At 41.5% G+C, this 13,770-nt stretch overlaps 1 protein-coding gene across 1 annotated transcript in view; it reads right to left on the minus strand.

The window, feature by feature from the left end:
* Positions 1–13,770, minus strand: part of LOC142760640 (lysine-specific demethylase 4B-like) — a 78,979-nt gene that overhangs the window by 19,940 nt on the left and 45,269 nt on the right. Inside the window, exons 11-17 of the mRNA XM_075863835.1 lie at positions 7,560–7,903; positions 7,356–7,470; positions 5,441–5,619; positions 5,119–5,305; positions 4,951–5,027; positions 1,217–1,272; positions 912–1,020 (exon numbers count right to left, since the gene is read on the minus strand). Coding sequence (XP_075719950.1) covers positions 912–1,020; positions 1,217–1,272; positions 4,951–5,027; positions 5,119–5,305; positions 5,441–5,619; positions 7,356–7,470; positions 7,560–7,903 — 1,067 coding nt within the window. The remainder of the gene's footprint in view (positions 1–911; positions 1,021–1,216; positions 1,273–4,950; positions 5,028–5,118; positions 5,306–5,440; positions 5,620–7,355; positions 7,471–7,559; positions 7,904–13,770) is intronic.

Here is a 13,770-nt window from a genome sequence, read left to right on the forward strand (position 1 = left end):
AATTAACATCCCCCATATGTCTACTTTATGTTTTCATCGTTTTTTGAACGTTCTTTTATTTTTCTAAGACGTTACAAGGCTTAGAACTTAAGCTAGAATTTCTCACACTTTAAAGAAAATTTCAAAAGGCCATTTTTTCAGGGACCAGTTCAGTTGTGAAGTGGCTTTGAGGGCCTTATATATTAGAGACTCCCAATAAGTCACCGTATTTTAAAAACTTCACCCCTCAAAGTATTCAAAACTGCATGTAGAAAGTTCTTAACCCTTTAGACGTTTCACAGGAATTAAAGCGAAGTAGAGGTGAAATTTACAAATTTATTTTTGTAGAAATTAATTTTTAAATCAATTTTTTTTGTAACACAAAGTTTTACCTGAGAATCGCAACTCAATATTTATTGCCCAGGTTCTGCAGATTTAGGAATTATCCCACATGTGGTCCTAGTGTGAATGTACTGAATAACAGGCCTCAGAAGCAAAAAGGAGCACCTAGTGGATTTTGGGCCTCCTTTTTATTAGAATATATTTTAGGCACCATCTCGGGTTTGAAGGGCTCTTGCGGTGCCAAAACAGTGGAAATCCACCAAAACTGACCCCATTTGGGAAACTACACACCTCATGGAAATTATCTAGGGGTATAGTGAGCATTTTGACCCCACAGGTTCATTTCAGAAATTATTGGAAGTAGGACGTAAAAATTAAAATCTGTTTTTTCAAAGAAAATGTGGGTTTAGCAATTTTTTTTCATTAAGAACTAAGTAGCATAAATCTAAAATTGTTCATAACTTGCTCATAAATTATCGTTTTTCAAAATAAAAACCACTACAATCTACATTACAGCGCCTATCAGATTAGGTAGGAGATAAGGCACTTATAAATTGGTGACAGAGCCTCTTTACATTTTCTCAACTTACCAGTCTCCACCGCTGTTCTGGAATGGTACTGATGTCCACTGGGTGGCGCTTAATCACATTTTCAAAGCGAGCTTCTGGAACTGCAATAGCGCAGACAATGTGCACCCATCTGAGTAAATTTAGAGGAAAAAAACAAAAGCATTTAGCAAAAAACATGGTCATGCACACTTGAGAAAGTGTCCGTTAAACATGTGACATAGCCGTAAAAGAATTTATAAATTAAATGTTATTAATAGTTTACTATAAATCCAAGGTGAGCTGTAGGTAGGTAAGATAGAAATGATTACTTCAGAATTTAAACCCACCTTCTGTCTGTAGTAGAATGTAGAGCGCCTCCTCGAAGATTACACAAGCAGCAATTCTGCAGACAAGAAAATTAAATGGAGCAGGCAAGACATAATCTACCCGTGTCTGTTTATTAAGTCTTTGTTAATACCTCATGTATATAAAAACTGTTACATTAAAAGGGGTTGTGTCACCACAAACATTTAGAGCATATCCACAGGATGTGCCACCTGGGACCTCTGTCCGGTCTGTTAAGGCAGCAACTGGCTGTCGCATCAAGGTGGAACATGGGTGTACAACAGGATGGGAATCTGGAAACAGCGTGGCTCGCTATGCTACCCTGTATCCGTAACTCCCATAAAAAGTAAATGGGCATTACGAAAGAGTGCATCGCTTATCTCCGCAACAATCTCCCGAATGGGGGTCCCCCGTCCCGCCTCCTGAGGTAGCCCCTGGTTGCAACATACAAGATAAGCTTGGATGAACAACAGAACAGGAATTTGGAAACAGCGTAGCTTGCCGTGCTACGCCATTTCCGTATAACACTCATTTACTTTTCATTGGAATTACGGATACAGCGTACCACAGCGAGATATGTTGTTCCGAATTCCCGTCCTGTTGTTCACCCATGCTTCGCCTGGATACAGCAGCCAGCCATATCCTGTCAATATGCCCTAAATGTTTGTGGTGACACAACCCCTTTAAAGCCGAAGTTCAGTGGTAAAACAACATGTGACTCATGTTAGGGTATGTTCACACGCAGTGACCAAAAGAGTCTGAAAATACGGAGCTATTTTCAGGCGAAAACAGCTCCTGATTTTCAGACGTTTTTGTAGTAACTCGCGTTTTTTGAGCTGTTTTTCAATGGAGTCAATGAAACACACCTCCAAAAACGTCGCAAGAAGTGTCCTACACTTCTTTTGATGAGCCGTCATTTTACGCACCGTATTTTGACAGCGACGCGTAAAATAAAGGCTTGTGGGAACAGAACATCGTAATTCCCAATGAAAGCAATGGGCAGATGTTTGTAGGCGTATTAGGGGCGTTTTTTCAGGCGTAATTCGAGGCGTAAAACGCCCGAATTACATCTGAAAATAGGCCGTGTGAACATATCTTAACAATCAGAATATGCCATGTAACATGATTGCAGTCATTTCCCGGGTGATGTCCCTTCCTGCTCTAAATGATGGCCTCCTGTCTGCATTTGTCAATCAATTGAAATCACTTCCAATTTCAGGGAGTTTAGTCTCCTAACAGACCTCACTGTCATGGTCACAGACACATTCACTTTAACCCCTTAATGACCAGCCTATTTTAGACCTTAATGACCACGCTATATTTTTACGTTTTTCCATCGTCTCATTCCAAGAGCTATAACCTTTTTATTTTTGCGTCGCCATAGCTGTATAAGGTCTTGTTTTTTGCGGGACAAGTTGTATTTTTTAATCGCACCATTTTGAGGTACATATTATTTATTGATTAACTTTTATTAACTTTTTTTGGGGGGGGGGGGGGAGATAGAAAAAAATCTGAAATTTTGCAATGCTTTTATGCGTCCTAAATCTACGCCGTTTACCGTGTGGTATAAATAACACAATAAGTTTACTCAGCGGGTTGTTACGATTGCAACGATACCAAGTGTGTATAGATTTTGTATGTTTTACTACTTTTACACAGTAAAAACGCTTTTTTTTCAAAATTATTTGTTTTTGTGTCTCCATATTTGAAGAGCCGTAACGTTTTTATTTTTTCGCCGATGCGGTTGTATGAGGGCTTTTTTTTGCGGGAAGACTTGTAGTTTTTATTGGTACCATTTTGGAGTAGATGCGACTTTTTGATCACTTTTGAATCACATTTTTTTAAAGTCAGGATTCACAGAAAACAGCAATTTTTCCGTCGTTTTTTATTTAATTTCTTACGCCGTTCACTGTGCAGGTTAAGTAATGTAATAACTTTATAGTCGGGGTCGTTACGGACGCGACGATACTAAATAAGTGTAACTTTTTTACTTTATTTTGTTTTTTTAATAGTAAAGCAGTTTGTAAGGGGAAAAAGTGGGTTTTTCAAAATTTTTTTAAATTAACTTTATTAAACTTTTTTTTTCACTTTTTTACCGGTCCCACTAGGGGACTTCACTATGCGATCCTCCGATCGCTATTATAATACACTGCAATACTTTTGTATTGCAGTGTATTACTGCCTGTCCGTTTACAACGGACAGGCATCTGCTAGGTCATGCCTGCGGCATGATCTAGCAGGCATTCGCTACAGGCAGACCTGGGGGCATTTATTAGGCCCCCGGCTGCCATGGGAGACACAGACACTCGGCGATCTTATCGCCGGGTGTCGGTGGGATGAGAGAGAGCTCCCTCTCTCCAAAATCACTCAGATGCGGTGCTCGCTATTTAGCACCGCATCTGAGGGATTAAACGGGTGAGATCGATACGAATATCGATCTCACCCGGCAGAGCAGGGACGCTCCCAGCCCTCAGCTGCCTCCGGCAGCTGAGAGCAGGGAGATTTGACAGCTCCCTGCTCTGTTTACTTATTTCGATGCCGCAACGTAAAAAGTCTATGGCATCGGAATAAGGCCCGTTAGTGACCGACGAAAAAAGACTATGGGCCGGTCACTAACGGGTTAAAGAGGCTCGGTCACCACATTATAAGTGCCCTATCTCCTACATAAGGAGATGGGCGCTGTAATGTAGGTGACATCAGTGCTTTTTATTTAGAAAAACAATCTATTTTACCACGTTAGAAGCGATTTTAGCTTTATGCTAATTCGTTTCTTAATGCCCAACTCGGCGTGTTTTTACTTTAGACCAAGTGGGCGTTGTACAGAGGAGTGTATGACGCTGACCAATCAGCATCATGCACTCCTCTCCATTCATTTACACAGCACATAGCGATATAGCTATATCGCTATGTGCAGCCACATACACAAACACTAACGTTACTGCAGTGTCCTGATAATGAATATACATTACCTCTAGCCAGGACGTGATGTGTACTCAGAATCCGGACACTTCTGGATCTTTTCTGTGAGATTTCCAGCAAGGCAAACGTAATCTCGCGAGATTACGCTGTAAACTGTCATTTAAAACGAGATTACGTTTGCCTGGCTGGAAATCTCACAGAAAAGATTCAGAAGTGTCAGGATTCGGAATAAACATCACGTCCTGGCTGGAGGTAATGTATATTCATTATCAGGACACTACAGTAACGTTAGTGTTTGTGCATGTGGCTGCACATAGCGATATAGCTATATCGCTATGTGCTGTGTAAATGAATGGAGAGAAGTACATGACGATGATTGGTCATCGTCATACACTCCTCTGTACAACGCCCACTTGGTCTAAAGTAAAAACACGCCCACTTGGGCATTAAGAAACTCATTAGCATAAAGCTAAAAATAGCTCATAAAGTGGTAAAAATAGATAGTTTTTCTAAATAAAAAGCACTGCTGTCATCTACATTATAGCGCCCATCTCCTTATATAGGAGATAGGGCACTTATAATGTGGTGATAGAGTCTCTAGAAGGCCAAGGAGACATCAGGGTAGGGAGGTTTGACTCAAGAAGCCAAAAGCAGTAATCTAAGATGGCTCCAAGTCCTGGGTTGCAAGGGATTGCTTGAACTAGGGAAGGGAATGCAGATAAGAAAAAAAGGTGGCGATGTACAAAGAGGTAGAGGTTTTGTTATACTGGTAAGGGGATGAAGATCGGTTTTAACAATGACAACGTGCATTACTCACAGCATTCCAAGCAGAAGCTGAGCAGCGTGAGCAGATCCAATTCTCATTTACCGAATCTGGATGAATACCGTAGCAGCCTGAAGAAAAAAAGAAATGATACCAAATAGTACAGTAAACGGACACAGCTAGCTAGAGGACGTGATCAACAGTAGTAATGGAGACACTCACTGGCATGGACTTGCACACAGCATTTCACACAGGACAACAGAGGACTTGTACCATCTTCTCCAATGTATGTGCTCACTGGCATGGGGTCCATATTACTCTCACTGGGTGTAAAACACATCTCTGGTATAATGGGCTTTGTTTTCTGTCCTCTTTTAGGACTGACTGACTCAGACAGCTGAGAAATATCCTGTTAAATGGTTTTTGCATTAGAAACTCCATTACAAGCATCAGAAAATGACAACAACACCACAAAGTTCTGAAAGAGGCAGGATTGTAAGCGGAGTAGACACCGGTAGAAAGAATTCATCCAATGACTTCATACCTGTTTGCAAGGATAGAAAAGGGAACACACAGCACAGTATGGCTCTACCAGGGCAGCTATAGCATTGAATTTCCTCTCCGCAAAAAGGTTTGGCGGCTTGTTCTTCCATAAGTGTGACAGAAGCTTAGGAAGAGTCTCCGAATCACCAACTTCATCTTCACCAGAGAACGGGATAGAATCTGAAAATTACAAAAGGTGGTTTGGGAAGTGGAAAATGTTATATTGCTTTTTTTGTGTGAAATTGACAGGAAAATATTGCCAGGAAAAAAAATTAAAAAAAAGCCGTGAAAACTCATACATCAACCCCACATGTGAACTTATACAAAAGATACTCTGAATGGGCTCCAAAGATTGCTTTTCATTTATAATCTAAATGAATCCGCAAATTAACTTTGTGCTTGTCATGAATTTATGTAATTTAGGTTAAATCAAAAAGAGGCAGAATGGACTACCAGGAGCATGCTTAACGGATCGGAATTAATCGTCAGACTGGCAAAAAGAAAAAAAAAAAGCCTTAGAACCTGTTCACACAATGTATTTTGCAGGCAGAAAAAAAAAACATCTGCCTCAAAATTCCTTCGGGAAAAAAGAGCGCCTTCAGCTCCCATTGAAATCAATAGGAGGCGGTGTCGGACGGTTTTCGGCACGCTTTCCGCATCGAAATCAGCGCCAAAAAAATTGTGTGTGAACTGGGCCTTAAAGATGACTGGTCATCAGTTTGTTTGTTTTTTAGCAAGCCATTTATTTATATACCCTTATTCTCGGTGGTCTCCTTATTCCCGCACATTGTTTGTTTTTTGTTTTTAAATCGTCCCCTTCGTTGTCCCTCTACAGTCAGCGCTCCGTTTTGGCAAGGATATGCTAATAACTCGCATCAGTACAGGGCTGAGGATGCAGAAGACATGCTGATCTCGCAAGATTTATCTATTTTCGCAAGACCAGCCTCTGTAACCCTGTGATTCTGGAGCCGCTACCATTCTGCCCACGGCGCCTCCACCTCCCGTCTGAACGGCGTCAGCTCCGGTATGACCAGGTTAGGCCCCATGCACACGGCCGTGCCCGTATCCATGGGCCGCAAAGGTGTCCTTGGGCAATAGAAGTGAATGGGCCGTAATTGCGGACAATTATGACGGTCGTGTGCATGGGGCCTTACAGTGGCTGGTCTTGTGAGAAAAGGTAAATCAGCATGTCTTCTGCATCGATGTGAAACTGTCCACATTGATTGGACCATGTCCCAGCGAGGTAGAAGGCAAGGCCCACTGAGGAGAGATTAGGTCTCCTCCAGTGGGCAACAAAGCGGAGCGCCAACCGTAGTGGGACAACGGAGGGGACAATTTGAAAGAAAAAAAAAAAAAGTGCGGGAATTAGGGGACCCTGGGGAATAAGGCCATGTCAGAAGTGGCGGAATATTTCCACTGCAAATGTTGGTGCAGATTTGGGGCAATTACGCAACGAATCTGCACCAACATTTGCATATTTGACAGGTAATTCAGACGTTGCAGATATCACAGCGGACTTGCCACCGATTTCAGTTTTTGCATTGCAAAGGCTGAAATCTGCAGTGAAATTCCGCTTCTCCTCCGCAACGTCATGAGAATGTTGCAGAGGGAAAATTCTGCACCGCAGCCTGATTGCTGCAGTTATTTTCTGCAACGTCTGAACTAACTTTCCTAAAAGTGTATAGAAATGAAAAAAACGGCTGCTGCAGAATTCCACTGCGGACTGTCCACAGCGGAATTCAACAGCAATTCTGCCACGTGTGAATGTGCCATAAGGGTATGTAAATGATTAGTTGCTTTGATCCCAGATATCCGTGGTGCTTCTGATGTTTACAAATTGGACACATTTCTATCATGCATAGAGGAAAGAGCTCAAAAAGAGAAGGATGAGATGGTTAATAATACAAATTGTTTACCATCATCACTGGACACATCCTGCTTGACTACAGACAAGGGAGAGCGAGTCGGCGGTCTACCCAGTGGATGGCGCCTGCTCTTCTTAATTTTCATTTCTGGGAAGAGGGCTTGATGCTGAAGGAACATAATAAATGCATAGCAGAATATTAATTTGTTGCACCTGATCACATAAGTAACAATAAGCATATGTGATGGTAACGCACATTAGGCACTCCCGCTTTTTTTGGAATCCCAATAGAATGTTCAACTTGTTTTCTGTCAAATTCCGTGGCAAAGTGTTCAAATGCTTCTTGGCAGGACATCCGCGTCTTGTCAAATACAATATTTTTGGACTTCGGGACAACATACAGCTTGGAAACTAAGCGCTGAGGCTTAAAATCTTCCTCTCCTGACAGGTCTAAATTGTCAAAATTTTTTAGATTGGGAAAGTTAAATATGTTGCCTTTAACCTGGGCCCCTGAAAAGACATTCCTTTGTTTCTTGCCACATCTTGCATTCTTAGGTTTCAAAAAAGAAGGAAATGTTGCCAACGGATTCTCCAAAATGTCTGTTGAAATTAAACAAAAAAAGGGAGAAGTCACCATTTTTTTTAAAGTTCTTAGGCATATACCTATTATGAACCAGTCGGTCCGACACATTTTCTATAAATTGACAACAGAAATTGGCGTAATGTATAGTGCTAAGCTACGCCTAGATTTGAATTTCTGGTGCACGAACAGCCAAAAACGTGGCATCTTCAGAAATTTGCTGCTCTGCACACGGATACTGCCGTATTTAACTTTTTAATTAAAAAAAGACAGAAGTGGAAGTTAAACTAAAAGGTCCACTGGTTGCCGGGGTGTTCACTTTATGCCGATTTTTTCGTATTGCTATAAAATGTTATGATTTTTAAAATGTTTAAGAATGATAGCATGTTGAAAGTGATGCCACAAAGTTTCACTGAACATATTAACCGGCCAAAGTGACCGGTATATACAATCATTTTGTGATTGTAAAGCCACATTAGACAATGGATATATGGCCATCTAGGGAGACTGAAATGGCAGCATTAACCCGTGTGGCTTAATTGTGATCATTTTACTTTGTAACCACATATCTGTTAACCCCTTAGTGACCAGCTCATTTTAGGCCCTAATGACCAAGCTATTTTATTTGTTTTTTCTATAGTCGCATTCAAAGAGCTCTAACTTTTTAATTTTTTCGTCTACATAGCTGTATGAGGACTTGTTTTTTGCGGGATTAGTTGTACTTTTTAATAGCACCATTTTTGGGTACATATAATTTTTTAATTAACTTTTATTAACTTTTTTTTGGGGGGGGGGGATTATAAAAAAAAACCTGAAATTCCGCCATTGTTCTATGCGTTTTTAAATTGACGCCGTTCACTGTGCCTCGTAAATAACATGTTACCTTTATTCTATGGGTCGGTACGATTACGGCGATACCACATATGTAGAGGTTTTTTATGTTTTACGACTTTTGCACAATAAAAACACTTTTGAACTAAAATTATTTGTTTTTGCATCGTCGCTTTCCAAGAGCCGTAACTTTTATTTTTCTATGAATGTAGTGATTTTTTGGGCTTGTTTTCTGCGGGACGAGACATAGTTTTGATTGGTACTCTTTTGGGGTGCATGGGACTTATTGATTCATTTTTATTATGACTTTTTTGGGGGGCAATGGAAAAAAAATTGCAATTTCTCCATTGTTTTTTTTTTTACGGTGTTCACCTTGCGGTTTAAATGACATATTAACTTTATTAATGGAGTCATTACGGTCGCGGCGATACCATATATGTGTACTTTTATTTATTTTTCACTAAATAAAACCACTTTTTATGGAAAAAAATTTACTTATTTTTTTACTGTACTTTTTATTAATAATCTTTATTTCACATTTATTATTTATTTCACTAGTCCCACTAGGGGACTTTACTGTGCGATCTTCAGATCGCTGCTATAACGCTTTGGTATACTTCGTATACCAGAGCATTATTGCCTGTCAGTGCAAATCTGACAGGCAATCTGTTAGGACGTGCCTCCGGCGCGTCCTAACAGGCATATGTCCAGGGCAGACCTGGGGGCTTTTACCAAGCCCCCGGCTGCCATGACAACCCATCGGAGACCCGCGATTGCATTCGCGGGCCACCGATGGGTGACAGAGGGAGCTCACTCTCTCTGTAAACAAAGTTAAATGTCGCTATTGACGGCAGCATTTTGACGGGTTAAACGGCTGCGATCGAAGTAAACTTCGATCGCGGGCGTTGGAGCAGGAGCTCAGCTGTCATCAGACAGCAGAGCCCCGGCTCCAGCCTGCACGGGAGACCCGTGCAGGACTTAGACTAGGCGAACGTGAAAAGGCGTCAGCCTAGCCTATGGCCCCTTAGTGACTCACGTGAAAAGGCGTATTGGTGTTCACTAAGGGGTTAAATATTGGTTAGTCTAAAAAAAAAAAAAGCACACAGCCGATTGCACAAACTTTTTGCGTGCATAGCTTGTTCTAGTCACCAGCGTACAAAAAAGGCATTTCTTGTGACATAAGCAGTGTCTTTTGCAGCCACCTAGGTTCCACTTGATGCTACCATGTAAGAGGCATAAATGAATTAAAAGGGGTGTCCCATAACTGAAAGTGCCCATAAAAGTACTCCTTATTTGAAGCTAATACTTTAAAAAAAATTTTTGTTATAGATCCGGAGTTATTCAACTTACAAGCACCAATTGGCGCCCCCTGCTGTTACTTCAGTATGGGTCCCTGCAGGTCCTTCTAGTGAGGCTTTTAAGAGGAGAGACATGCGCAGTAAAACAGACTGTGCTGCTGGATCTCTGAACTATTGGCGCAGGGATTCCACTCCTGTTATGAGGCGGTCTCTTCTACCCGGCTTTTCCACTGCCAAGAACATGCGTAGGAGACCTACAGTACAGACTGTACCCTGTCCAAGTGCAGTATGGTCTCCGACTGATGGACTAACGGACATATATTAGCAACACTCCACGGACAGATATGTCATGATGCAGAGTTCCACCATGAACATTACTATTCAGATGCGCCTGTGTCTATCAGTCTGTTTCCCAGCTACACACAGTATAGTCCGCCACGCCACCCCTCTGTGCACCCAGAACACGGAGGGGTGTCCCCGTGTATACGGGCAGCAGCCAGGGACTATGTAAATGCTATTGTTGACTGAGGTGCTGCATGGATAGAACAAAGTGTACTGCAGCAGAGAAGACGGCAGTGGCCAGGGCACATCTCAGCGCTTAGGAGCGGATTTACCATCTGTACGATTACAGGTGGATTCCTGGATTCACTAGTTTCAGGTATTATTTCATGTTCTTAGAACCGCAGCAAGAGGGGAAGAAGACTGCACGGAGTGATGCGGTAGATGAGGGAGAACAAGTCAGGGGAAGGTAGAGCAAGGCATTATGGGGCTTGCAGTAAACATCCCCTCTAGTGCCATCACATGTGCTTCCTCTGGACCCCTCCCCCACAATCTCTTGTGTTCGGGTCAGCACAGCAGAGGAAGGAGTCAGGCATATAGGAAAAGAGGTATTAAATAGGATCTGTCACTGGTTTAGTAATGCCCAATCTCCTAGCTAATCTAATAGTCGCTGTCACACGGATAACGCTAGTGAAAATTGTGCCCCAAAAAGTTTATTATTTTAAAAGTTATGAGCTTTTTTTGTAAATTTGCTAATGAGCCTTTATTAGACAACTGGGAGGTAACCGCAGCGATTCTCCTGAGGGGACGCTGTCCTATCAGCATGAAGCTGCTTCACACAGTGTGAGAGACTGAGGCTGGAGGGAAGGGCGATCACTTCAAATAGTCAGAGATATCGCCAGTTGAATACACAGTCTGGAATGAAAGCTGTATACTATAAGATCACGCTGTGTTGCTGGGCAGGGAAGGGTGAGAAGCTGTATGCTGATTGGTCAGCGTCATGCAGAAAACATTACACTGCCCAAAGTGAGAGAAAGAGTCACCTCCTATTTGGCTGTTAGAGCCACATTAGCATATTTAGAAAAATGGTCAAAACTTTACAAATAATAATAGTTTTCAAAACAAAATCACACTAGTGATCAGCAGCAAAGCGCCCATTAGATTAGTTAGGAGATAGGGAATTGGTGAACTGGTGACAGATCCTCTTTAACCCTTTAATGACTGGGCCTGAAAAAGGTCTTAATGACCAGCTAAATTTTTCAGTTTTTACCTCTCAGCTTTTCAGCAGTCATAACTTTTTTTATTTTTTCATTGACGTGGCCGTACGAGGCCTTGTTTTATGCGGGAGAAATTGTATATAATTTATTTTTCATAGTTTGGAGGTAGAAAAAAATAATTTTTTTACGGCGTGAATATAAGAAAAAGCGATTCTCAGCATCGTTTTTTTGGTGTATTTTTTATCCCGTTCATGTATCACGCTAAATTACTAGTTAGATTAATTCTTCAGGTTATTACGGTCATTTAGATACCCAATATGTGTAGGTTTTTAGTTTTTATTTAGTGTAGGAGCAATAAAAATATATTTTATGCAAAATAATGCCTTTTTTTTGGGGCTACTTTTTTTTTTTAAATTCCATTAAGGGATAACTTTATTTCTTACTTGTAATGTATTAGCATACTCCTGTATGCTAATACATCATACTGTGTCGCCATGACACAGGCTGCTGTTCGGGCAGCACGTAGTGTGCCCGAACAGCAGGCAAACGGAACAGACAGCCCTGGGGTTCCTTGTAGGTCCCCAGGGCTGACTGCAGAGGGATTCTCTGCTCTTTGAGCAAGTCACCGGGTTTCCAGTGACGCGATCAAAGAGGGGAGTGCCATTTGATCTTGCTGCGGTCACGGACCGCGGCGATCAAAGGGTTAACCAGCTGGGGTCCGAATATTTTCCGACCCCAGCTGTATTCAGCAGGCTCCTCTGAGATCAGCAGCTGTTAGATATAGCTCCTGCTTAGAGGATGAGTGCTCACAACAGCGACACCAAAAGACGTCGCTGTAGACTAAGCACCTGCACCGCATGCTCTCAAAAGACAGTAGGCTGTCATTAAGGAGTTAAGAAAACAGAGACCACAACATGGTTTACTATATAGGTGGTCAAGGAGCAGTATAGAAATGCTGTACTCACATAAGGTAAAATGTGATCCCAGGTCCAACAACTAGAGATTATAAATTTACCTCATGTAAGTACAGCATTTCTATACTGCACCTCTGCCACCTATATATTACGCAATGTCGTAGGCTCTCTTTGCCTAATAATTTTTAGATATACTGAGGAAATACAGAATTTTCCTTGCACCGCCAGCCAGTGATGTATGGAGGGCCTGTCTACAAAAAAGAATCAAACTACCCCATCCAGTGAGAGAGCGCGGAAATACGTTGGCACACCTTTACCAAACTAGGAAAAAAGGTAACTGAATAACACTACACACTCTTAAAGAGGCTCTGTCACCACATTATAAGTGCCCTATCTCCTACATAAGGAGATGGGCGCTATAATGTAGGTGACAGTAATGCTTTTTATTTTTTAAAAACAATCTATTTTTACCACTTTATGAGCGATTTTTAGCTTTATGCGAATGAGTTTCTTAATGCCCAAGTGGGTGTGTTTTTACTTTAGACCAAGTGGGCGTTGTACAGAGGAGTGTATGACGCTGACCAATCGGCGTCATACACTTCTCTCTATTCATTTACACTGCACTAGCGATATAGTTATATCACTATGTGCAGCCACATAAACACACTATAACATTACTGCAGTGTCCTGATATATACATTACCTCCAGCCAGGACGTAATGTGTATTCAGAATCCTGTCACTTCTGAAACTTTTCTGTGAGATTTTCAGCAAGGCAAACGTAATCTTGTTTACATCGTAATCTCGCAAGATTATGCTTGCTATGCTGTAGTGTCGGGATTGTATTAGCGAAGTGTCAGGATTCTGAATATACATCACGTCCTGGCTGGAGGTAATGTATATTCACCGTCAGGACACTGCAGTAATGTTAGTGTGGGTGTATGTGGCTGCACATAGCGATATAGCTATATCGCTAGTGAGGTAAATGAATGAAGAGAAGTGTATGACGCTGATTGGTCAGTATCATACACTCCTCTGTACAACTCCCACTTGGTCTAAAGTAAAAACACGCCCACTTGGGCATTAAGAAACAAATTAGCATAAATCTAAAATCGCTAATAAAGTGGTAAAAATAGGTAGTTTTTCTAAATAAAAAGCATTACTGTCACCTACATTATAGCGCCCATCTCCTTATGTAGGAGATAGGGCACTTATAATGTGGTGACAGAGCCTCTTTAACCCTTTCTGTGACCATTTCTAGGACTTTGGGAGAGTTTGGGAGTAAAGGCTGTCGTGGGACAACCCCTTTAACATCACTTTATTCTTAACCACTTCCTGCCCAGAAGCTT

The sequence above is a fragment of the Rhinoderma darwinii genome, chromosome 1 (assembly GCF_050947455.1).
Source record: "Rhinoderma darwinii isolate aRhiDar2 chromosome 1, aRhiDar2.hap1, whole genome shotgun sequence".
NCBI classification, from domain to species: domain Eukaryota; kingdom Metazoa; phylum Chordata; class Amphibia; order Anura; family Rhinodermatidae; genus Rhinoderma; species Rhinoderma darwinii.